General features: G+C 37.1%; 2 protein-coding genes across 4 annotated transcripts; both read right to left on the bottom strand.

Annotated features, from left to right (window-relative positions):
• Positions 1 to 881: 881 nt before the first annotated feature.
• On the bottom strand, positions 882 to 3,362 carry LOC132033554 (protein DETOXIFICATION 48-like). The gene is made up of 2 exons (XM_059423562.1): positions 2,980 to 3,362; positions 882 to 2,541 (listed from the first exon to the last, which is right to left on the bottom strand). The coding sequence occupies exons 1-2, from the start codon at positions 3,115 to 3,117 to the stop codon at positions 1,036 to 1,038; spliced, it is 1,644 nt and encodes a 547-aa protein (XP_059279545.1). The 5' UTR covers positions 3,118 to 3,362; the 3' UTR covers positions 882 to 1,035.
• Positions 3,363 to 8,306: 4,944 nt separating this feature from the next.
• LOC132033553 (sucrose transport protein SUC4) lies at positions 8,307 to 25,292 on the bottom strand. Of its 3 annotated transcripts, none has more exons than XR_009408810.1 (7): positions 24,453 to 25,292; positions 19,060 to 19,802; positions 18,517 to 18,580; positions 18,390 to 18,433; positions 17,865 to 18,024; positions 11,287 to 11,417; positions 8,307 to 8,579 (listed from the first exon to the last, which is right to left on the bottom strand). XR_009408810.1 is itself a non-coding variant. In XM_059423561.1 (6 exons), exons 1-5 carry the CDS (start codon positions 24,937 to 24,939, stop codon positions 17,866 to 17,868), a joined length of 1,497 nt encoding a protein of 498 aa, XP_059279544.1. In that variant the 5' UTR covers positions 24,940 to 25,292; the 3' UTR covers positions 11,038 to 11,417; position 17,865. The 3 variants fall into 3 exon arrangements, 1 of the variants encoding a protein (XP_059279544.1); XR_009408809.1 differs by lacking the exon at positions 8,307 to 8,579 and adding an exon at positions 9,790 to 10,201; XM_059423561.1 differs by lacking the exon at positions 8,307 to 8,579 and having other exon boundaries at positions 11,038 to 11,417.
• Between the last annotated feature and the right edge of the window lie 1,186 nt (positions 25,293 to 26,478).

Genomic DNA, 26,478 nt, shown 5'->3' with positions numbered 1-26,478 from the left:
TCAGTAATCATAATCTTTCTATTTTTAATGTATAAATAATTTATACACAATTACAACAGACATCTCCTACACACATTTCAATTTTTTTACATGCTTCATAAAAGATTTTTTTTTCTTTTTTTGCATGAAACATATCATCATCACTCCCAGTATCCCGTTGCTTAAATTCTTAAGATTTTCTATTCATTATTTCCACAAACAAAAGCCGAAGCACAATTAAAGTCTAACAATGTAGGACCGAAAAATAGTGTTAATATACAAAAATAATGATGAGCAGTAACAATGGTGAAAGATGATCTGAAAATCGTGAGTTGAAAATGCAGAGAATTGCTATCAGGCAAAAAACGTTAAAATTGGTGGAGATGTTCGTCGATGAAGCTGAAATCGTATCATAATAGGAGAGAAGATGAATTTTAGGTTTGGAATTGGTGTCTATCATAAGAGGGAGAGAGAGAAATCTTTTTGAAAAGAAGAAGAGGTTGATTGGTAATTATCTTAAAATTTAAGCCCACATTTAAAATCAGATTCTCTTCCTAAAAAAATGCCCAAAATCGTAGATATCCCATTAAACCCAAATCTGACATACTTTTTTTGTTGGTATATTTTATAAATAAAGAAAAGTATCATTATGTTTTGTAATATAGAGGGTTAAGTAGTATTATTAGGTACTTCTTATGCACAAACTTTAAAGGGATCCTTGAGTAGGATTATTTTATATGAGAGTTAAAGTTGGAAGAAACAACGAAATTGGGAATAATCTATATTAAGATGATACGTGTATATCTATATATTCCATATTATTACAAGGGACATTATGGAAAAGAAAACATCAAGAGAATATAAAAAAGCTAGTAAGGTTTATCCTCATGATCAATACACTCTTTTCAAATGTTAACATGATTAGTATTAAAAATCCCAATGAACAATTTTTCACATCAACCCGTTAAAGGGTATTTGAGGGACCAAAAAAGAAACAACAAAAAGGAAAAAAAATGGAGAGTTGATCCAATCAATGCACAATAATCTCTGAATTAATTAAGTAGTAGTGGAAGGTAGGAGAGGGTCTGTGTCAAGTGAAGGAGCTGCTGATTTCATCAAATCATCTTCCTCTTTATTGCACAACATCTCTTCAAGATTATTATTGTTTGCCCTCTTTTTCTTAGGCATTGTCACTGGCAAAGAAGCAGCACAAGAAGAAGTTGATTGTGTTAGTTGTTTTGATCTTTCCACTTGAACTTTCCAATCAGTTTTGCACAACACATATAGCATGAGAATTGCACATGAGGCCTGTGCTGCAAGCAACCCAATCCATAATCCAGCAAACCCCTTTTTAAATATAAATCCAAGAAGCATAGCTACTGGCATTCCCACTAAATAAAATGAGCCCAAATTAATATTTGCACCAATTGTAGGCCTTGCACTTCCTCTCAGCACCCCACAACCTGTGGTTTGTGGACAATTTCCCAACTCACAAAGCCCTACAATAGGCAATGCAATTGAAGTTAACTTAAGAATCTCCACATCATTAGTGAAAAAAGAACCCCATTTGTGCCTCATCAAAGTTGTAAACAACATTGCCCCTAAACCCAATGCCACGGCACAAAAAAGCGACACGATCATCGAAATTCGGGCCCTAGCAGGCCGGTTCGCGCCAAGCTCATTCCCAACACGAGTCGAGACACCAAGGCTTAGGGAAGATGGGAAGACGTATACTAAAGAAGTTGTTTGGATGAGAATCCCCATAGAAGCAATTGTAGCTTTGGGATTTGCCAAAAGCCCACATAACAATATCATAAATTCATACCACCACCACTCGAGGCAAACGGAGACACACGTGGGAATTGCTAAAGCCAATAAAGAGGACCAACCACGAACACAATCCATGCTAGGAACAACCCAAGAATCTTTATATACACCGGAAAAGTAAATAAATGAGCAGAGTAAAAGGAAAAGGTTCAAATTTGTCCACACCATTGCTAGCGCGACGCCAGCAATGCCCAAATTAAAATATCGCACGAGGAGGAAGTTGAGTGGGACATGAAGAAGTACTGAAATAAGAGAACAATAAGTTAAGGGCAATGTAATATTTTGTGTCCTTAGGTAAATCCTCAGGGGATGTAGCAAAGAGAGGAAAAAAAGGTCAGGGATTGCAAAGACAATGAAAGTATGGGCCATAGTTGAAATATCTTCATCTTGGCCACACCATAAAAGGATTCTTTTCATGTTTAGCCACATGAAAGAGATAGGGATTGAAGTGGAAAGGAGGAGAAGGACTGTTCTTTGAAGGGTTATTCCAAGAAGTTTCATTTGTTTAGCACCATAAGCTTGTCCACAAATTGGTTCCATTCCCATAGCCAAGCCAGAGATTACAGAGTAGCCAGTGATATTAGCAAAGCCTATAGAAAGAGAGCCTCCAGCTAGCTCAAGTTCACCTAAATATCCAAGAAATAGCATGGAGATCATGGATCTTGAATAGAGTACCAGCCCTGTGAGTACTGTTGGTCCTGCAATCTTCCCTATTTCTTTGATTTCTTCAAAAGCCTGTTTTTTTAAAAACAAAAAAGTTAACGAAAGTGTTAGTGTTATACTACTAAAGAAAGTAACTTTACATGCATATATATATACCTATATATATATACACACATATATTTATGTAGGGTGGTTGGCAGGAGAGGAGGCAGAATTTTCACGAGGGGATTAAGAAAGTATTGAAGTATTGTGACTAGAGACCTAGAGTACCTGAACTGCAATTTTAAACATTTCTTGAAATTGCTTTAGCACTGTACTAAAAGCTTCCCTAGAGTTGTAGGGGTTTAAAAAATTTATAAAGAAAAGTTCTTTCCTTGAACTTATATATGCACAATATAATTTTTCAGCGAAAGAGATTCAACTGAACCCCTGGAGCTAATGTAGAGTTAATGTAGCTCTATATTAGTTCAGTTGGAGTAGGGGAAAAGGGTTGGGTTTTTTTTTATTTACCTCAGTTGGGGTTGGCCATCTATGAAGTAGTTCTTCTTCATCATCAACTTGAAAATCCATTGGTTTGTGTGAGTTCACAAAATGGACTTTTTCAGTGGAGACAAAGGAGGATGGAGAAGAAGGCTTTGGGTTGCACATAGTTTTCTCTTATCTGTGTATCTGTCTATCTGGCTAGTTAGTTTCTTTCTTTGTGTGAAGAGAAGGTAAGCTTGAAGATGTAATAGTAGTATAAAGAAAATAATAGTATTATGGTTTTGTGGGCGACAGAAGGAGAAAAGGGAAAGAGAAATAAATAAATATATAGAGAGAAACCTTTGTTGGGGGCTTTAGTGAGGTCTATATGTTTTTGTTGTTTTAGAGCTTTGATTGCAAGTAAGGGTGCAACCAAGAGGTGAGTATATATACATGCAAGAATTGGATCCTAGAAAGGCTTCAAAAAGACGTGTCGCTATATAAGGGTGCGAAAAGGTTCCCAGTAAAAAGCGGCTCTTGGTGAGAAGAGAGAGAGGGGTGAGGGCCAGGGCGGAGCTACAATATTAGGTACGGGTTCGAACGACAATTTCTTTTACTTAGACCTAATATTTATATTAGAAAATTTATGAAATATGTAGAGATATTTAATTGCGAATCTAGTTATGTACTAAAATGACTTATGAGTTCGGTGACAAGTTCAAAATTCATAAATTTTAAAGGCCAAAGGTGCAAATATACCCCTCAACTTTGCGATTTAGAGCAAATATGCCCTCATTACAAAAGTGATGTATATATACTCCTGTCGTTACAAAATGGTGTAAATATACCCCCGTCGTTACAAAATGGTATAAATATACCCTTTTCGCTGACGAAATTTTTTTAAAAAAATCATTTAGGTTATTTTTAATTAAAAAAAATGCCACGTGACTTTAAAAAAAAGTCTAACTATTTTTTTTAGTAGACATAATTTTCTAAAGCCACATAGTAATTTCTTTTCTGGTGGTTCGGGTTTGGTTCATTTTAAAAAATGGGTAGACTTATTTTTTTAAAGTCACGAAGATATTTTTTTTAAGACGAACCAGACCCGACCTATTAGAAAAATAATTACTATGTGGCTTTAGAAAAGTATGTTCACTAAAAAAATGGTGAGATTTTTTTTTTTTAAAGTCACGTGGCATTTTTTTTAATTTAAAAATAACCTAAATGATTTTAAAAAGAAAATTCCGTTTTGTGCTCTCAGAACGGTCTGTTAGAGGAATGGCCATGGAAACATGTTTGGAAGACAAAGATGCCTCTCAAAGTCTCATGCTTCACATGGTGTGCCCTCAGGGAAGCTATTCTTACACAGGATAACCTCAGCAGAAGGAAAATAACTCTAGTTAATATATGCTATTTTTGCCACAAAAGCTTGGAGACTGTCAACCACCTGCTGCTACATTGTCCAGTCACTGCTGAGATATGGAGCTTTTTTTTTGCTATTTTTGGGTTAGTATGGACCATGCCGCAGTCCATAAGGAAGCATATATCAGTTGGAATCATTGGAGAGTTGACAAAGCTATCAAAAAGGTCTGGAAGATGGTTCCTACCGTCATTTTTTGGGTTACTTGGAATGAGAGAAACCGCAAGTGTTTTGATGGGATTTCAACTCCTCTTCATACTCTAAAAGCTAGATGTTTAGTAGTTTTGTTCAGTTGGAGCTTTCACTCCCCTGTTAATAGCATTGACAATTACCTAGACTTTGTTAGCTCCATGGTTCTTGCATAGTCTAACTTAGTTTCCTCTCCGAAAGCTTACTAGCTTTTGTTTTTGCTCTAAAAGCTCCCAAGCTTTTGCTTTTGTAAATGGCACGTTCCAGTTGCCTTTCTTAATAGAAACTTCTTACTTCATCAAAAAAAAAAAAAAAAAATCCGTCAGCGAAAAGGGTGTATTTGCATCATTTTGTAATTGCAGGGTATATATACACCACTTTTGTAACGAAGGATATATCTGCTCTAAATCACAAAGTTGAGGAGTATATTTACACCTTTGCCCAATTTTAAATTCTGACTCCGGTCCCAAGGGGGGCTATCTATCTTGTCATCCTACTACTTTTTTTCACAAAAAAAAAATGATTCTTTTTCTTACTTAAATGAGATGGAATGGACGTGTGGATTCTACCTAATGAAAAGGTAGGGCCTTGTCCATTTCAAAAGGCCATGAATGGGAGCTTTTCCCATCTTGTCTTAGTAATATAAGCAAAATACTAGAAAGTAAATAGTAAGTATTCTCAAGAGAGGGTGATGTTGGTCCATGAAAAAAAGATGCATTATAAAAACTTATTAAAGAATTTTGGTAATGGGCATATTAGTTTTTCACCGTCCAAACGGTTGCAATTGAAGAAACCTCCATGGTTTGGCTCAAGTGGCATTGCCCTATTGGCAATTTATCATGTTGGAGATTATACCCCATAGTTAAATCAACACATTTTTTATTGTATTAAGTCTTGGATAAGCTTTTATGACATCCTCTTGTTAGGTTCCGATTAATTCTGTCCTTAATTTGCCGCCTATCCAACCCCACCCCATTTCTTCCCCCCAAAAAAACATTTTTTTCTCTTTCATCCATCAAAAGAGAAAGAAAAAAAAAAAAGAGAGAGAGAGAATAAAAAAATTATCTCTGTTATGCCAAGTAGAAAGAATGGTTTGACAAGCAATACCAATATTGTTCAAAATTCTAGAGAAAAAAAAAGAGAATAAAAAGATTATCTCTGTTATGCCAAGTAGAAAGAATGGTTTGACAAGCAATACCAATATTGTTCAAAATTCTAGCTAGTTGTTTTGATATGACAAGCCACATATAACTTCTTGTTCTTGATGTATATGGATGTGCATACAGAATTGATCAGATGCTATTGATAAGGAGCATTTATCTCTTTAGTTTTACTCTATAAAATGCAAATATGAATTAATTGGATCATTGAATTTCAGATAGATACTGAATGTTGAATTCTTTTTTTGTTTTTTAGGTGTGGGGCGCAGAGCCGGATTTAGCCTTCAACCACTGGTTCACGTGAATTTATTAGATTTTACCCAAATTATTAAATTGTATGAAAAAATCTGCTAAATATCTAACGAATATTTAATTGTGAATTCAATTATTATTGTATATTAATTTGACATCGTTGTTGAAATCCATAAATTTTAAATCATGGATCGTCGAGGAAGTGTGTCTAAGGAAATGTTGGCATGTTGTAAGGCAAAAGAATTGCATGCATGTTACATTCCCTCCCAGCCCATGTGATGCACCAGAGTATCGAGCATGACTTATGTTGTCTTAACCCACAAACACCGTTTTAGCATTTGGCTACTTGCAACTTTTTTTGTGAGTGCACATCTGTTTTTCTAGAAATTCTGTTTTCAAGGTCCCATCTTTTTTTTGGCCTTTACATATAATTTATGTACTAGTTTTTCCACTTTATATGTATCAAGAACACTAGGAGATTAAAATATAATATCAAAAACTACTGTAAATAAAAATGCCTTATGTAGACAACACGTTGTGTTGTTTTTGAAGAAAAAGCTGGAGAACTTGTGGCCGGAATTTTCCTTCTCTTAAAGTAGTGGGAAGAGCAAATACTGAACGATTCTTTCTATGACATTTTTCATACGATTTTAATTTAATATTAATATAGATATCCCTTTTATAGTCTAATCACAGATGCTATGGTCGGTTTTTTTTTTTTTTTTGGTGGGCCATTTGGTATGGGCATTTACAACAACAACAAAGCAACAACAACAAAACCCAGTTTGGTCCCACAAGTAGGGTTTGAAGAGGGTAGAATGTACGCAGACCTTACCTCTACCTTTGTGAGGTAGAAAGGCTGTTTCCGGTAGACCCTCGACTCAGAAAAAGTGTCTGGCACAATAATATCAGAAAGAGATAGCAAAATAACAAGATATAGAAAATAAAAATAAAAATGACAACAGATAATAATGCACATCCAGGAATAAGAGACTACGTGATACTGATATATTAATACTAAAAGGAAAAGAGGAGAGGAGGAGATCCACCCCCTCTCTCCCCACACAAAAGTCAACAACACTTAGCTACCTTCTACCCTAATCTTCGACCTCTATACCTTCCTATCTTGAGTCATGTCCTCAGTCAGCTGAAGTTATGCTATGTCCTATCTAATCACCTCCCCAGTTCTTCTTCGGCCTACCTCTCCCTCTCCTAACTCCTGCTACCTCCAACCTCTCGCACCTCCTTATAGGTGCATTTCTTCTTTTTAAATCCTAGAAGGGAACTTATTCATTTCCATTTTATTCAATGTGGTAATGTGAATGGCTACTAGCCAATATCAAAGGTAATTTGTTCTTCAAAAGATCATACTCATCAACCAGCAACGTCTTCACAAATTTCCAAGCGGACGAGATCAATCCATTGGTCTCAATCGAAGATGAGATTTTACGTGTTTAAAGCTTGAGGAAATGGTTAAATTTGCCAGCAATATGAAAGATATAGCCCTTAATCTTGAAAATGAGAATGTACACGTCTAGGAACTTTACTTAGTTTGTTTGACAAAGTACAACACTAGAGTGTTTGACACAGTACAACACTAGAGCTTATTTCAATTTTCTTTTGAGTTGATTTGTGATTCAGGAGGGTTGGAGGCGAGAATTTGGATATGAACAGAAGAAGCAACAAACTGGTGGGATTATTTTTATAAAATGGCCAAATGTGTCAAATCCAACGGATCTTTTCTGCTACATAATATTTGATCTTGTACGAGTTAAATAAGTTATCCTGAATACTCACAGTTTGTGGGAAGTAGAAAAAGAAATGGGGAATTGTTTGGTCAGTGGAAGGCGGTCGTATATATTACAAGCATCATGCAAAATTGCAAGAAAATAAATTAAAAGAAAAAAGTAAAAGGGACCACTAAGGTTAATTGGGTGGGAAGGTGTGTTACAGTAGCAGTAGATGGCCATATGAAGAAGAGGCAGATGGAAGAAAAGGGGACACCGAAAAAACGAAATCTTAAAATTTAAAGTTAAAAGTACGTGCTACATTTACAGCCATTTAAATTTAATGTATCCAATTTTCACAACAGGGATGAATATGTCTCCAAGTGGGGGGCCTTAATGCCCTGTTTGTGGGTGTCTCTGTATTCTGCAAAGCAACAGAAACAGAAGCCCTTTGAGCAGCAGCCAGAGTTAGCTGCAGCTTTCTTCGTCCCGGTCCCCCACTTGAAACGCAACCACAACACTGAATTTTTACAATTTTGAATCAAAATATCAAAATTTTTTTTTTTATGACATGAGAACCCGCAACCGCTACTTTTATTTCCAGCCAAACAAAACCTTATCATCATGTCAGAGCACTCGTTTACCCTTTACTGATACGCATGTGTTTAATTTTAGCAATTGCTAGTATATTTCAACAACTGTGAGTGTAAATTAAATCAGTTTTAACTTTTGTACATTGAAAAAAAAAAAAAAACTACCAAATATAAGACAAGTAACCTGCTACAACATATAATATCAATAACAACATAACACCACATTCCCAAATTAGTTAGAAACGGCTATATGATACCCCACTTTCATTTGAACTCCGCATGTTCGAGCTTACTTACATTGTCGGTCCTAGAAAAAGGTGTGAAGTGTTGGTAGGCTAGCAGCCAGCATAAAAATTGTCAATTCATAATGAATCCTCATAATACAGTTTAAATAATAGTGATAATGTAAGAAATTTTTTGCATTATCGGTATATATAAATTATTTAGATCCTATCCACCAGCGTGGCAACGTTAAACAAATGAAGTGTAACATAACTTATGCCAATTGAATAATGCTTGCCAGTTCAAAGGAAGAAAGCTCCTTCACTCTTCAGTACTTCAACTTAACCAAAAAGAATGCCAGTACGCTACTACAATAAACTCTATCATTCAACTAGTAACACACTTGTTTAAAAAAATGTTTTTCCACCGCTGTTCTACTTTAATAATATGCTACTGGATTTTCTGCTCAATATCCCAGATGGGAGGTGGGGATCCACAATTACAGCAATATTCATATGGAGCTGATGCCATCAAATCGTAATGAACCAAAATTGACAGTGTGTTATTAGAATCTAAAATTGGATCTGATTCACAAGTACGGTTTTTCCTATTGATCATCTCGTCTGTAAATTCATCTGCACCAAATTCTTTATTCTCCTCCTACAACATTTGCCCACCAAAACTTTAAGCATCGTAATATGCCCAGTTTAGTACATTCAAATCACCTTTAGGAACAGCAAAAGAATTTTTTAGCTATTGACATGTCTTTCCACCAGAGATGTCACACCTTAAATATGTTTCAACATTTCCCCAAGAATGATAGCTCTGCACACTACAGAACAAATTCACTGATTCTAATTCTCCAAAAATAAAAAACAAAAAAAAGAGAATGGCAGCTAATCTTTTATCATTTCCAATATCGTCTCTTTCTAGTCCTCACCCCCAAAGTCACACATTACAACCACAATCTACATGTATTTCGATGGGAAAAAGAAATACCAATGAATGTGTGATTAAGCTTCAAAATCTTTCACATTAAGCAGACAATGATGTGATTCTTGACATCTTAGGTCTACTAATGCATTGCATTTTGTCATTTCAGCTAAGCTACAGTTAAAATTCCAATGGTGTTTAAATGAATCGTACCAGGGGACACCTTTATTAGATGTAAACATTACATGAAGAGGCAATTAAAGCCATCAACGCTTTTATAGATACTGATAATGCAATAACAATAGGAATTTATTCCCAAGCACACAAGAAAGCTACAAGAAAGAGAGAATATTAGAAAAGGGAACCTTTCTTTATCATCCAAGCTTCACATACACAAAAAAAAATCATAATGAAAAATTATGTCTTAATCAAGGTCTCAATCTGCCGGAACTGTTTAGCCTCAATCACAATATATTAAATGAATTCACCAATATCATGCACAAATTGCATGAGATTCGGGGGCGCCTTGATATGTCACCTAAGCAAGTTAGCTTGCTAAAAACATGATATTTTTGGTCAAAGAATAAAGCCTAATGACAAATAAGGATCCCTAGCTTCAACTTCACTTCTTTTTCAGGATAATTAGCTAGGGCACAGACTCCATGCCCATGATTGGCTAACAAAAGCACAACCTTGATTCCAAATAGCCCATCAGACATAAAAGAGAGGCAAACTTGAGTCCTCTGCTGTGTTTGTGCAGATAAGATGGAATATCTGACATGAAACTTGTTCTCATTGCAGTTACTGAATAATAATTTTGCACTACATGCTATTGGCAGCTCAAATGTAAAGGTTTCAGCAAGGATCTACTTGTACAAAAGTAGGACTCCATGTTTTATATGCTTTCAAATTGCTATTTGGTCATTGCTCATGCAAGGAACATTTTGTAACATCCCAATAATCACGAGCATGGGAGTGGGTGCTGAGTAATAGTTTCTCTGCTATCTTATGAGTAAACGATTATGAGCTCTTATACTCGACTTTTGAAGTACACATAGGAAATAATAGTTGGTGCAACAGATGGTTTGTCTAACGAGACCTGAGGGTAAATTTGTGGTTGGAGATACAGAAAAAGATGGCCCAGATAATGTTCCAGAGAGAATGTTCCAGGATAGTTTTCCATCTATGTTGCTTCCATCTTCTTATATATCGTGCATCTAAAAACCAGGTTAGTTTAATATAATACCACAAATAGGTTCTTACTCCCTTGGTTGATTTGGCCAGAAAAATCAGTACGCCGAATAACAAGTTTAGGGTGTCATTATGTATGCTCTCGAGTATGCTCGAGATTGTAACTCTATAATACATTCATTATGCTCTAGATTGCAACTCTACAATACATTCATTACTATATTTTGTTGATTATAAATTTGTGTTGCATGTCAGAACTAACAATCTATAAATGGCTGGCAGCAATGTGGATGAGATGAATTCTGATAGCCTTGTATAACAGAGCACAATTAAAGAGTACAATTTATAGCCTTCTGTGATATGGATGTGATGAATACTTAGCAGCTGAAAGAGAGTACAATTATACTTGGAGATAGATGGAATGCACAAAGAATATGTGAACACTTCTTTGTACTAATATTTGAAATTTTCTTTATCTTGAAAGTGGAAAACCACCAAACAGAATAATGTTCAGCGGCAATTTGAGTAACTAAGTAAATGATGAGCAAGAACAGCAATCTTGGATGCTAGAATCAACACCAAGTGAGAAGAAGAGCGATATTTACAAAATGATAATGCAAATTGCGGGTTGAACAATAAAATTCAAAAAGTAGGATACAACAATATACCTCCGCAAACTCTTCAGCATTCAAATAGAGGAATAGTCAAAACGGCCACCTCAGAAAATTACGCTCCTGCCGAGGCCAATGTGGAGAATTACCAGCACCATCAATCTCATCTTCCAAGACGACAAAATAACCTGCCCAGAGAACAAAATATACTGACCCAACAACTCAAGAAAAAGTAACCAATAGTCCAACAGGAAAAATAGACTCAGGAAGTCCTCTAGAATGACAACATGTGTTAAAAAGCAGATGATAAAAGTCTTTTAAATCACAAGTTTGTAATCATGTGCATAGAGGAAAAATGGATTTTAGAAAGAGATAGAACTCTTTAAATTTGTAAATTCTTTTCAATGATAAACCCTCTTACGATCGCAACTTTGTAAGCATGTGCATTGCGTGTAAATGAGGAAAAATTACCATTTTTATGCAAAAATGCTCAATGCATATCTTCCAATGGCTTCGTAGGAAAAAGATTCTAAATATGAGATTAATCATTCTAGTGCACTCTTTAGTTTGTAACTTGATTTTCGTTTGTCAAATGTTGCAAGCAGACATTTCTTAGTTATTTTTGTTGCTTTCTCTTTCGCTTAATTTGTGTTGGGTTAGTAATAGACTTCTTAGGACTACCTCGTTGATTAACAAAACCTATTTACAAACTAGTTGGGATTGGCTATTTAATACAACTCATATTGAGGTTTTTTTCATTAAATTATGGGGAGATACTTAAAAGTTATTGGAAAGTTAAAAGAAATAGATAAGCATTAATTATGAAATTAAGGCAAGACTATGATCTTATCAGTGGATATTAATGACCCTATAATAAAATGCTAAAGTTACTAAGACCCTGTTTGCAATTAAGGCCTCATTTGTTTTCATTAAGTAAGACATCGGAATCTGAATGATTAAAGATATTGTATCTAGATCTGAACACGGAATAATTAAGACTATTTGATTTTCAACATCTGAATGTGCATAATTTATTTATCTCTAAACATAATAAGTATACAATTCAAATTAAAAAAAAAAAAAATAGAAAATAATATAACATTAATAAAATAAAATTATTATTTGATATAAAAAAATGAAACATTTTTGTTCACTAGTGATGGTAGATATGGTTGGTGGTAGTGGCTAGTAACAGTGGTGGTGATAGTTGTGATGGTGGAGGTGGTTGGTATTGTAGTGACTGGAGTGATGGTGGCGGTTGGTAGTGATGGTGGTGGCGGCGGTTGAAGAATGTATGGTGGTTGATGAAATGTCTGGCGGTAGTTGGCGACGGTGGTGCTAGCTGTGATGGCGGAGGTGGTTGGTGGTAGGGATTGACCGCAGTGATGATAGTGGTGGCAGAGGTGGCGCAGCGGTGACACTGGTGGCGGCGGCTATGAATATAATTATAATGATGAAGGTGGTAGGTGTGGTAGCGACTGACAATAGTGGTTGGCAGCGGTGGTGGTTGTCAGTGGTGGCTGTGATGGCAGAGGTGATTGGTGGTGGTAACTAGTGGTTGACCAGATTAAGATGTGGTGACCAGATTAGGTGACCAGATTAAGTGGAGAAGCATAGTATCAAACTATGTCTTTAGTCATATATGAGCTTATATGGTTAAAGAAATTTCTATTTAGAGTTGGTGTGTTGTAGAAATAAAAAATGCAACTGATTTGAAAATCAAGTGGTGCTGCGAGTAGCTTCAAAACTTATGTTACCTAAAATGGAACACATATGAACAGATTTTTCTTTATTAGATAAAAGATGGAATCAGAAGGTATTGCGAGTAGGGTAGAGGGGCGGGCCCATTATCCATCGAATTCCAGACTGTGCGCCACTGACCCTAGGGGTTTTCACAGTTATCAATAAAAAATGTATTGTGACTAGTTAGCTGATATTCTTACAAAATCTCTTTTGAGGCTCCAAGATTGAATATATAATTTTTTTTATAATCATGGTGTGGGAGTCTAGATAGGTGGGAGATAGGGCTCGGGATGTAGATGGGTTTAAGTTGTGGTTCTCAGGAGGCCCGAAGGGTAAGAACGGAGTTGGCATTCTGGTTGACAGAGAGCTCCGTGATCTGGTGGTAGGGGTCAGGAGGGTGAGTGATAGGCTGATGACTATTAAGATAGTAGTTGAAGGGCATACTTTAAACGCGGTTAGTGCTTACGCACCGCAGGCAGGCCAGGATGAAGAGATCAAAAGGCGATTCTAGGAGGATTTGGACGAGGTTGTGCGGGGTTTTCCGCACTCAAAGAAGCTTTTTCTTGGTGGTGATTTCAATGGCCACATCAGGACGTCGGCTGGGGGATATGATGATGTGCATGGAGGCTTCGGGTTTGGGGATAGGAATGAGGGAGGTACAGCGCTGTTGGATTTCGCGAGAGCTTTCGATTTGGCCATAGCGAACTCTAGTTTTCAGAAGAGGGAAGAGCACTTGGTCACCTTTCGGAGTACGAGGGCCAAGACACAAATTGATTTCCTACTCTTCCGAAAGTGCGATAGATGTTTATGCACAGACTGCAAGGTTATCCCGAGCGAGAACCTCACGACCCAACATAGGCTCTTGGTTATAGATCTGAAGATAAAAAGGAAAAGGAGAAAGCGGGTTGTATCGGGTCAGCCGAAGATTAGGTGGGACGCTTTGAACAAGGACAATGCCCAGGAGCTGGGGGAGCGGTTGAGGGCGTTGGGAGCCTGGAGGAGTAGCGGGGATGCGAGTAGTATGTGGACTATGACGGCTGCTAACATCAGGGAAGCGGCAAGAGAGGTGCTAGGGGTCTCAAAGGGTTACTCTGGCAGACACAAAGAGGACTAGTGGTGGAACGGAAAGGCACAAGGTAAAGTGGAAGCTAAGAAAACAGTATATCTAAAGCTAGTAGAGAGCACATACGAGGAGGAGAAGAGGACTAACAGGAAGCAGTATAAGAAGGCAAGGAAGAAGGAGAAGTTAGCGGTTACGGCGGCTAAGACTGCTACTTTTGGACGCTTGTATGAAGAATTAAGGGAAAAAGGCGAGGACAAGAAGTTGTACATGCTAGCCAAAGCGAAGGAGAGAAAGGCTCGGGACCTGGATCGAGTGAAGTGTATCAAAGACGAGGGAGGGGAAATTTTGATGCAGGATGCCCTTATTAGACGAAGATGGCAGTCCTGTTTTCATAAACTCTTGAATGAAGAGGGGGACCGGAACATCATTTTAGGCGAATTGGAGCTCTCAGGGAGCCGCTGCGATTTTGGGTACTGCAGGCGGGTCAAGGTTGAAGAGGTCGAGGGGGTTATGCGGAAGATGAGCAGGAGGAGAGCGACCGGGCCAGATGAAATACAGGTAGAATTTTAGAAGAATACGGGTAGGGGAGGCCTGGAGTGGCTTACGCGGTTGTTGAATGTTATTTTTAGGACGGCGGAGATGCCTGAAGAGTGGAGATGGAGCACCATGATCCCGTTGTATAAAAACAAGGGGGGCCAGAACCGCAACAACTATAGGGGCGTCAAGCTGTTGAGCCATACGATAAAAGTTTGAGAGAGAGTGGTGGAAGCGAGGATGAGGAAGATAGTATCTATTTCGGAGAACCAGTTCGGATTCATGCCGGAGCGTTCGACTACAGAAGCCATTCACCTTGTGAGGAGGTTGGTGGAGCAGTATAGGGATAAGAAGACTGACTTGCACATGGTGTTTGTTGACCTTGAGAAGGCTTACGACAAAGTCCCAAGAGAGGTCTTTGTGGAGATGTACGGAAGCTAGAGGTGTTCCTGTAGCATACATTAGAGCGATTAAGGATATGTATGATGGAGCCAAGATCAGGGTGAGGACGATTAGAGGTGACTCAGAACACTTTCCAGTCACGATGTGCCTACACCAAGGGTCCACGCTTAGCCCGTTTCTGTTTGCTGTGGCAATGGACGCTCTGACAAGCCACATTCAAGGAGAGGTACCGTGGTGCATATTGCTTGCAGATGACATTGTGCTTATTGACGAGTCGCAGAGCGGTGTTAACGCGAGACTGGAGGATTGGCGACAGAGTCTGGAGTCGAAGGGTTTCAAGTTGAGCAAGACTAAGACAGAGTACTTAGGGTGCAAGTTCAGTGATGTCAGTCAGGTAGAGGATGAGGACGTGCAGCTGGATACTCAGGTCATCCCGAAGAAAGAAAGTTTCAAGTACCTGGGGTCCGAGATTGACGACGATGTCACACATCGTATTGGAGCGGGATGGATGAAATGGAAGCTCGCATTGGGGGTGTTGTGCGATAAGAAAGTGCCGCCTATTCTAAAGGGAAAGTTCTACAAAGCAGTGGTTAGACCAACTATGTTGTATGGGACGGAATGCTTGCCAGTTAAGAAAGCTCATGACCAGAAGATGAAGGTGGCAGAGATGTGGATGCTGAGATGGATGTGCGGGCATACCAGGAGAGATAGGATTCGGAATGAAGTGATTCGGGACAAGGTAGGTGTGGCCCCTGTGGTGGATAAGATGCGGGAAGGGAGGTTGAGATGGTTCGTCCATGTGCAGCGAAGATGCGTTGATGCTCCAGTGAGGAGGTATGAGAGGATGGCAGTGGTGGGCCTGAAGAGAGGGATGGGTAGGCCAAAGAAGGCGGGGAGAGGTGATTCGGGCTATGGCGCCCTTGACTTACAGGGACATGACCGATAGGATAGGAGGGGTAGAGGTCGAGTATCAGGGTAGAGGGCTAGTGGGGGACCGCGAGGTTTTCTTTCTCGTATTAGGAGTATTTTCATCCTGCTTCTATGTGTTGGGTCTTGTCTATCTTTATTGTTGTATCTTGACTTCCTTGCTCTTGCTATTTCTCATTTTCGCATTGTTTTGATTTGCTTGTCCGTATCTGACTCTTTTCCGTTGTTTTCTTTTGAGCCGATGGTCTTTCAGAAACAGCCTCCCTACCTTCCAAGGTGGGGGTAAGGTCTGCACACACTTTACCCTGCCCAGACCCCACATTGTGAGATTCAACTGGGTATGTTGTTGTTGGTGGTGGTGTCTGGACCACAGCTTGCGTGTACCTCAACTAATTACACAATATCTACTACCTCCCACTAGCACAGGCAGCGGGTCACTCTGCCCACCAAGGCTTGGACAAATGGGAAGAAATCACCTAGTGTTTTTGGTGGGACAAGATTGATTATATTTGAAAAAGGAGTGTACAATATGTAGATCTTAACTTGAGGGGAGAATTAATCTACAAAGATTTTAAAACTATCAATGTCTTGTTAAGAATCTATAGATATTCCTAAAACCGTTGTTATTATGTGTTAGATCAGTGTTGGAATGTAAAGAAAATGTGAATTTAAATTCATATATATCCAGATTCATCGTATTTAAATAAGAAAAATCTTATAGAATATTCTAGGTGATACCTTATGATACTCTAATATTTAATTATATAACATTTACTTATGTTATCAGTATAGACGTTAAATACCTTCCATATTGTACGCAGTCTAGGACTCTTATATAAGGAGCACCTCTGATACATTGTTACTTAGTCAAGTCAATGAGAATTTATTTTACTATTTTCACAATTAGAAAGACATTATTGATACCAATTACGTGGTTTACGTCTCTTTTCATGCATATTTGACACCACAAAACTTGAGGGAATAATAAAGCAAAGTGTTCTCTTAAACTTGTTTTCCAATTTTTTCTTTGTTTCATGTCCTCAAGCTCTGGGGATTAAATAGTGTTTGCAGATACCTTCAAATCGGAGAACATAAATAATAAGAGACATTAAGTCTTCCTTATTTTTGTCAGTAACTTCATCCTAATCTGAAGTATAATTACTAAGATAACATATATACTGACAGATTCTTAGAACACAATTCTAAGTGCATCTGGACCGGGATGCTTGATATAGGTATAGATTGTACTGTGTCAGTAAGATAACCATGAATGACAAATTAGGAGTACATTGTTGACAAGATATCCAAAGGATGGAGAATGAAGCTGGTCCTCCGCACCTCCACTCTGTTCATTTCCTACGCTTCCGGAGATATCTTACTAAAGTGTGGGATTACAAGGAGATGTCTGAATTCGATATAATGAATGTAGAGATGGCACACAAGATTGAGGGCAGGGACGGAGCTAGACGGCACCAGAAAATTACACTGTATTCAAGGTCATATTTTTCTTTATGCACGTATAATAGAAGTTAAATCCCCTTAGCTTCTTCGTGTGTTCACTTTTTTATATTTTGAGTTCCTTGGTGAAAATCCTGGTTTCGCCTACTGATTGAGGGGGTCAATTTTTGCATGAATATTGGCTGATTATTTAAATTGAATAGAAAGTGCCTCACAGCAGAGGAAAATGTAGAGGCTTAAAGAGTTGCCGCACAATGCAGAGAACTCCACTTACCCCTCTATTGTAGCTCTAAATTGGAAAAGAAATGGGTCAAGCGAATATGAATTCAAGCCCTATTAAAGGTCCTTCAATGGGGAAAATTGGTTCAACAGCTTGCTCTTTAGAAGACTAGAAATAAGATAATATATATGTGGTGGATTATTCTCAAAAAAAAAAAAAATAATAATATGTGGTGGACAAAATAGCCAAGGAAAAAAGGGGTTCAAATGAAGACATTAACAGCATTACCTCATACAAGGATCTTGGACTTCTCAACCCGTGTTCGAGGAATCGCCAAGATGGCTATAAGTCCACCAGCAAATGCTGAAAGTGCAGCCACAAAAAAGGCTGGCGAGTTGCCACCACCAAATAGCTCATCCCATGGTCCACTTCCAAGTGAAACCACGATCTGTGACCAATAACAATATATTCTCATTCAGTGGCCTATATAACTTTAGGAAATGATAAGATACATGCTATAAAGGCGCAGTGATATTCCTACTGGAAACACCCATGAGAATAATCATGATCTGTATTCAGTTGAATGATAATCTAAATTTCGATCACGTACGATGCTTCACTGTTTGCTTCATCATTTTTAACTCTAACCAAGTGCTCAACAGATAACAGTTACAAGATCAAACTAGCAAGAGGCAACAAAATGCATTGTGCCACATCTATCTACATAAAGGCTTTGATGTTTATTTGGAACACTTTCTAGAGATTGTTCTTATTTCGAAAAAACCCATAGAAACAGCAAAGCAAAATGTATACCTGTGGGAACACAATTGCCAGGTTCAGAACGCCCATTGACAAGCCTGCAAGGTTGAAGTAGTAATTGAAGCACTATTTTCTATTTGACCTACAGAATAATGATCAAAATAGACATAACTCAATCTACCTTGTCCAAGCCCAAGAGCTTCAATCCTTGAGGATACTAAAGCATATGGAACACTGTATGTTATCTGCAGAAAATGACTTGCATTATACAATAATATACCTAAATAAAGCTCACTTCTAAGCCCACATGAAACTTGTGCTTAAGCTGAAGCCCTTAGAAACAGTAACCTCCAATTTTCTCTCGTACCATGTTACATTTGACAGGCATCTTACATGATAAAATTATTTCAGCCAGACTGAATTTCTATATATATTTTGCAACCGTAACAACTCTGAAAAGCACAATTCAGCTGTACAAACCTTTCCATTAAAATCTTTTGAAGATTAAAGAAAGTTAAAGATAAGTCTTTGACTAAAGTGATGAAATCACAAAAGTAGAAATGACAAAGACAGATAAGCTGGTTGGCCGTAATAAAATATTGGAGAAAGAAAAACATAAGTGGTTTAGAGAAGTTTTAACTTCACTAGTTCTACACATAAAACTGTGTAGTGTGTGGTAGTGCAAAACAATTTCTTGTTGGGACTTGAAAATCAAGCAACTTACAGATAGTGGGATCCCAAGAATAGCAAATACAACTAGCGCCGCAATAACAATGCCATCTGGGGGAAGACCCTGGCCAATGTCTATGTTACTCCTAACAGCAGTAATTATAAGCATGGCTATAAAGCAGAGGGACATGACAACATTTGAAACTCCCCATGTGAAACCAGCCCCCCATTTTCGACAGAGCTTCTCCATGAACAATGAAGTTACTCCAAGAAGCACGGAATTCAACATTAGACCCAACGAACCCATTCGGACTCCTGCACTATAATTCTTTCCATCATTTGGTTCACCACCATAAATTTCTCGACCAAACCAGTCGGTATCGAACAAAAGAAACGGAAACCATCCAATCCATGTCAGGGCAGTAACAAGTAGGATGACCCAAACAACACCTGGGAAATATTTGAAAATACCAAACAACTCCCAGAGAAAAGCTTCTTCTTGACCATGGCTTGATTCGGCAATCTCTTCTCCAGTATGAGAGGAACCACGACTGGGATCTAGAGGCTGCTCATTGGCTGCTGATATGCTGATACAAGTAGTTGTTGCGATAAAAATAATATCGAGAATAAAAGCAGCCTTTAGATTGGCACAGTTGATGGTGCACGCAGAACTGAGGGTGAAAGGGAAGGTCTTGTACCAGCCACTGTAAGATCCAGTTGCAAAGCCAAGGATGTTACCAATGGCCATAAATAGAGAAAAGTATGCATTTGCCACCCGGGTTCTTCTAAGATCCTTTTCTGCATATGAAAAAGCAGAGAAAACGTCACTAGTTTGAAGGAAAATTGATGATATAAATATGCAAACAGCAATGACAATGAAGTCGTACAAAAATGTAAAACTATTATATCTCGCCCTGAAAAATTAAGTTCCAACGATCTTTTTCTTTTGGTGCCTCTATCAACTCTGCAATAGCAGCATCTCTCCATTCATCATCCCATGGAGGCCCTCTGTTTCAAACCCCATAAGCATTGTCAAACTCTAGCTCACCAATTTTTGTTGTTTCTTATGCTTCAGTGTTATTCTTTCCTAAATGGTTGCAACTAGGGGCCAATCAATTTTAATAAACCAAGATTTTCTTTTGAACTTTAGATATGTAAGTTAGCTTCAACAAATGAGGATGTCATGCAAATTAGGAGGAGGTTATATTAGCTCTTAAGATAGGGTATATAATCTTATTAACAACTAAAATAAGCATTTCTTTATGCTTATGTAAGGAAGGATTCTATGCTAAAACAAATCAAGCTTTTCAAGAGCTCTAGAAAAACCGAAGGATTTTAAATAAATAAAAGAGTAGGTGCACCTCTAAAGGCCAGTATATGTAGACTATTGGATATCCACTGCATGGGTGATTATAACATACCGATTTTGGATCCTAAGGTACCATGTTATTTTCAACTTCAGAACCAAAAATCAATAAAGCCCTTTTCTGAATAAGAGTGAACTTAACACAGGATTAAAGAATAGCGCCGCAGCTTTAGAACTAACTTTTGGAGAGGAATCATGTATCAATAAAATCCCAAAAGTGAGAAATCAGACTTTTTTGTCTCTTTTTTCATTAATACTGTTGAAGGAAAAAGAGGATGAGAGATGCTAGCTCAGCAAGCAGACAATCTCTACTTTTAGCCATGATTTACTTTAAATCGGAGATTGAGCTCATTACAATGTTCCAAAATTTTTGCTTTTCCAGAAGTTCTAAATTTCAATTTTATTTTTCTCATACAGTTGTGCACCGGGCTTCCCTTTTTAGATGATTTATTTTGCTTCTTTTCAAACGTTCCTTTTTTTTTTTTTTTTTTCCTCACTCCTTATCAAAAAAGAAAAAAATGTTCCTAATTTTGATCTCCAAAAGAGTCTCAAAATGTGATGATGTAATCATGCCATCAACCTTAAAATTGTATATAAGAATCCTTGGTCAGTGCTTTCTATGCTTATTATCAGATCCGCACTTCTAGGAACAAAGCCCCACTGCCATCTTTTCTTTGAATCATAAAAGCTTCTTCAAGGGGAACCAGGAGACTAAACACAAATACAGTAACTTCTTTCACGAAACCAAAATATAGAAAATGTGCATATGTCCCTCATATTAGGACTAGTTGTATCATAATTCCAAACTTTATTGACTAAAGATGTCTAAACCTGAATTTACCAAGCAGTAAGCTTCTACTTATCAAAAAGAATACTGCTCTCTTCCTTCACTTCGCCATTAACTTTTACATAGTAAGACCAAAAGAAGAATGTCAAATGTGGTAGCTTCTGAAGATGGAGGAGGTGCTGCTGAACCCTCTACCATCAGCACTAAAGCAAGTAATACTAGTCTTCTTTTTGAAGGAAACAAACTTAAGAGTAATAAAGAGCACGCAATGTATGTAGACAAAGTAGACCTAATCATTAGACTCCATAATCATCTCTTTTTTGAGACACAGGCTCCATAACCTTCTCAGCAAACACCAAGTGCTTCTTATCTGCTTCTGCTATCCTGAAAAAGGGGTTAAAGAAAACTAGCTAATTCTGAATTTGTTTCTTTTCATTAGCAGCAGTTCCTGGAATATATGGTAACTGCTGCTGGCAGAGGCTCCTGAAGAGCTAGATAATGAACACTTCTAGGAACAATTAGCTCAAAAATCTTATCTTAGAGGGAAAGGGTAGAAAGGTGATGATGATGATATATCATGTCGCAAGAATGCAGTTGTTCTAAATCAACACCACCACATTTCCCATTACCCCTGTTGTCCCCTCTCCCCTTTGAAAAACACTCTGCGATTCATTGTGCATTCAACCACTAACTAAAAAGTAAATTCCAAAACCCCAAAATGCTTCTAAGTGTGTGATGCCAAAACTTCAACTAGTTTTTGTTTGTTCTCATATGAACAGTCCAGATATGGATACAGAGTAAAAAGATGGTTCCTACTTGTTTAACTCACCACTTTAAATATTACGGGCTCAGGATCTACCATTTTATAGAGCAGGCGTTTGGCTTTTCTTAGGAAACTGACCAGATATGATGTGTGTTTGTACTTGTCAAGAATTAATAACCAAGCCAAGCGGACTAAAAAGTCATATTTCCTTGGCATGTTCGGGTAAGACATATTAGGTGGATAATGTCAAGGATTAAGATATAGTCACTGCCAAACAGTAGGCACCATTGAGCCTTTTCTTTTATTGCAGTATGCTAGTTCGAACCGATAGTGATAGGCACCAAAGCGAAAAGGAAAAACTCAAATAGATTCACTGAGATACTTGATTTGCGCTATTAAAATAATATAATTTGAGGAATCTGATCAAAGAAGAAACAATGGTTTGATCATTCATAGTAAGTAATACTTGTATTATGACTTTTCACCTTCAAACGTTTGAACTACCAATTGTAATCTAATAGGTATTATAAGTGATATCTCTATTCTCAATTGATATCAGTCTTTTCCAGCTGTAATTTTTCTGCTACTTTCAGCAATGGAATGGACACCGATATTTCGTCAATGAAAAGCTTTCGATTGTCCATAGGATAAATACACAAAAAAAAAAAAAAAATCTTTACCAAACAATGAAGCCTAGTGCAAGTGCGTGAGGGGCAAAAAACTAGATTATCACATAGTTAAATTGAGTATTCACTACTTCTTTCTTCTTTTATTATCATAAATGTGACTTCTACTACCTTAGCATTTACCTCTTATATAGTATCTAATTTCGCGAGCACTTGTGGATAGGTGATGATAGGAAAATCAATTGATATTGAATGGAGCAAATGCACTGACCTTCCCACACATGCTTAGCTAAACAGTGGCGTTTAACCTTATTTACTTGATTCCGTACCTTTTTTCTTGTTAAACTATGCGATGATTTATCAGATATTTTAAATGGCTTCAACTTTTCATCATCTTGCGCAAATCTGAAGCTTCTGATTTTAGAGATATTATCTAAAACCTTATTGACACGTTACAAATGATTCATGAAGAATGTCGCCTTAAGCTAAAGTAGAAGTTATGCAAAATTTTGATCTATCTTTAGGCATGCACCATCAGTAAAGGTTATGGCCACAACAATCACTAAATTCTAAATACAAGCTTTTGACTGGAAATAGTGGTCCTGCTTCACATATCATTAGGCTTACAAGGAAGAGATGGCTGGTTAAAAATCATCAAAGTGCAATAATCCCCAAATCAAACAACTAAAATTCATCGGAAAGAAAATAACAACAACATACCCAGTGTAATCCCACAAGTGGGGTCTGAGGTAGTGTGTATGCAGACCTTACTCCCACCTTGGGAGGCAGAGAGGTTGTTTCCGATAGACCCTCGGCTCCAGGAAAAGCATATCAAAGCAGAACGGAAAAGAAATAACATAAATAAAAAAAAAACACCTCAAAATACTAAAGATAACTTGATTTCATCGGAAATACTCCTACAGTATTACTCCCTCTGTTCCAATTTATGTGGCACACTTTATTTTTTAGTCTGTCCCAAAGAAGAATATCACCTTTCTATAGTTAGAAATAATTTAACTTTATGATATGATTTACAACCACACAAGTATCTCAGACTGGTTTTGAACCACAAATTCTAAAAGCCTTTCTCTCTTTCTTAAACTCCGTACCAATTCAAATGATACCACATAAACTGGGACGGAGGGGGTATGTTATACATAGAGATACGTATGTATAAGAGTAAAGTACAAGTATATTCCCGATGGTCTTAACAGCTCAAGTCAACAGACGTACATCAGCAATTATTTAGCCCAACAAGACAGAAAATATTAGCAACAAAAAGGGGGAAAATAGAAAAAGAGAGAAATTACGATTACAGTGGGTCCCACCCGCATCATCAAAGGGACATTTTTGTCTATTTGAGCTTAACAAGTGCGCTTATTAATACGTTTTTATACCTTCAAAAAAAAAAGTAGAAAACATGCCACTATAGTCTTATGCAGTTATGCTGAAGAAAGCTATCCATTCCATATAAGAAAAAGAGGAAACGCAACTCTCAAAAAATACTTTATTCAAGGGAAAAAGAATAATTAAAGGAGATATTTAAAGCTTCATCTTGCTTGGAAAGCACTTAACAAATTAAACGCATCAAAATTATTAAATCATAGATGAAGCGTGAAAACAAAGCAGAAAACAGATCTAGTAATTCACAAGCAATAAATAAAACAAACAAAAAAAAAAAAAATCAAAAATATACCGCTTTTGAAAATATTTACGCCATATAGCCCAACATACGATATTATAATACATAACGTATCAACGGTGTTTATACACAAATATGGAAAAATCGGGTGTTTATACACAAATTAAGGGCTAAGTGGAGTAAATATTTCCAAAAATAGACATGGAGTGTAATTTACGAAGATCAAAAAGCTGTAAAAAAGTCGAATTTCGAAAAAGCACTTACGTGTAAGATCAGCAAGAAGAGCTCTACAAGGACCTTGAGTCATATTATTAGCAACATCAAGTAACCAAAACCCTACAATAAAGGCAGCTATAGCTCTTACTTTGATTTCACCTCGATCACCTAATAACCATCCAATATCAGCTGAGAAACCAATAATCAACACAGCAATCATGATCGAAACTGCTCCTGCTACAATAAACGGACGTCTTCTACCGAACCGACTTGTACACTTGTCACTCATATGACCTACTAATGGCTGAACCAGTAAACCTGATAACGGTCCACATAACCATATTATACTAGCCCAAGCATGTGGTATACCTAGTTCTTGTACGTATGGTGTCAGTAAAGACAGTTGTAAGGCCCACCCGAATTGTATTCCACCGGCTACCGAAGCTACTCGGAATAACAGACGTAAAGGTACTCTGTTTCTTACCGGATTAGCCGGTCGGTGATGACGTGTTCGGTGTCTTTCTATTTCCGGCATCGTGTATGGAAGATCAAAACGTTGACGTATTGATGATGTGTGTGATGATTATAGATTTTTGTAATGGAGAATTTTTGTTTGGGAAAGAAGGTGGTGAATTTGGTGATGAAAATGTTGGGAGTGTGTAAAAAGTGGAACGAAATGCCCTTGTAGAATGATGAAATTACGGGATATATTGAGAAGAGCAAGAAGGAAAAAAGATGATTTTCAGGGGTAGAGTTGTAATTATGCTAAAGGGAGCTGGGAAGAATGTGGAGCTTGGTATATATGCCTAGACTTTTGCTTTACAGCTTTTGGGTGGTGTCATTTCCTAATTTATTTGTTTTTTTGGTACATTGTCACTTCCTTATTGCTTTTAGTAGATCGTTGGAAACACAAAATCATGCCTAACCCAAATCCAGAAAATTAGCTGTCTTGGGAAAACGGAGTGATTTTTTTATTTTCATGATTATTATATTATTAGCAACACAACTACTCAGTTAGAGGTCATTTTATTGTATTGTTGGTGAGATAAGAGATACTTAATAATTTTGAGATAAATGCTAATTATTTTATCTCTTATCCGGATATGGGTATTAATTAGTTTCAGAATACATTTTGTACTAAAATGGTGGGATAGCTAATTTCATGAACGTCTCAACTCATGAGGTATCCTTATCTATCTATCCTATCTCGGTAACCAAATAACCCCTTAGTGTTTACTGGTAGATGATGCTAGAATAGTGTCCACTTTCTACGTTTTGACACGGTTATATAAATGAAAAATTATAGTATATGTTTTAGTTTTACTATTTTCAGTACAATTCTTTTCATAATTCCTTTTATCGAAACAAAAAATTAACGTACATAATTAAATCATACAAATATACTTTTGTGCTAAGAGGCATGGCCAGACGAACGAAAATGTACATAATTAAATCATACAAATAAACTTGTTTGTTCTGGGAGGCATGGCGAGACGAACGAATACCATAAAAAATGTAACGGAAAGAACTAAACTCCAAAAGAGGGATAGACGAAAGGGATTTTTTTCGTTTTAAAATACAAAGGTGGGGACGTTATTAGGTAAATCATGATCATAATGCCCCAAATAAAAAATTAAGCTACGTTACACGTCATTAGTGATTTTGTTTTTTTTTTTTTTTTTTTTTTTAATAATCATGTTTGCCTACAATCTTTCGAGTGGGGGGGTTAACTTTGTTTCATGCTATGAAAAGACAATTTTCAAAGACAAACTTTTTAGAAACGTTTATAATATTTTCTCAATCTCAATGAGTTTATTTGACATTATTTAAAAAATATATATATAAAAAAATTTCTTACTAAGGTTGTCTATATCAACTTTTTAAGAACATAATAAAGTTTCTAAACACTAATGGCCGTTTGGTGCATGGTATAAGTTAGGTTATCCTAGCACTAATTTTTTGTAAAATATTTGGTAGAAGATATAAATTTATCCCGAAATAAATTTATACCTTATACCAAATAAAGCATAAAATGCATCCCATGGTATAAGGTGGGATATACCTTATTATACCA

This window comes from Lycium ferocissimum, chromosome 10 (genome assembly GCF_029784015.1).
Source record: "Lycium ferocissimum isolate CSIRO_LF1 chromosome 10, AGI_CSIRO_Lferr_CH_V1, whole genome shotgun sequence".
NCBI classification, from domain to species: domain Eukaryota; kingdom Viridiplantae; phylum Streptophyta; class Magnoliopsida; order Solanales; family Solanaceae; genus Lycium; species Lycium ferocissimum.
The sequence above is the reverse complement of the archived record's forward strand: the minus strand, read 5'-3'. Positions and strand labels throughout refer to the sequence as shown.

Coding starts and splice junctions, on each gene's coding strand:
- LOC132033553 (XM_059423561.1), bottom strand. CDS start 24,939: ATGCCGGAAATAGAAAGACACCGAACACGTCATCACCGACCGGCTAAT. Junction 18,581..19,059: donor TTCTTGGGATCCCACTATCT/GTAAGTTGCTTG, acceptor CATTTTCTGCAG/ATAACATACAGTGTTCCATA. Junction 18,434..18,516: donor AGCTCTTGGGCTTGGACAAG/GTAGATTGAGTT, acceptor TCAACCTTGCAG/GCTTGTCAATGGGCGTTCTG.
- LOC132033554 (XM_059423562.1), bottom strand. CDS start 3,117: ATGTGCAACCCAAAGCCTTCTTCTCCATCCTCCTTTGTCTCCACTGAA. Junction 2,542..2,979: donor GATGGCCAACCCCAACTGAG/GTAAATAAAAAA, acceptor TTAAAAAAACAG/GCTTTTGAAGAAATCAAAGA.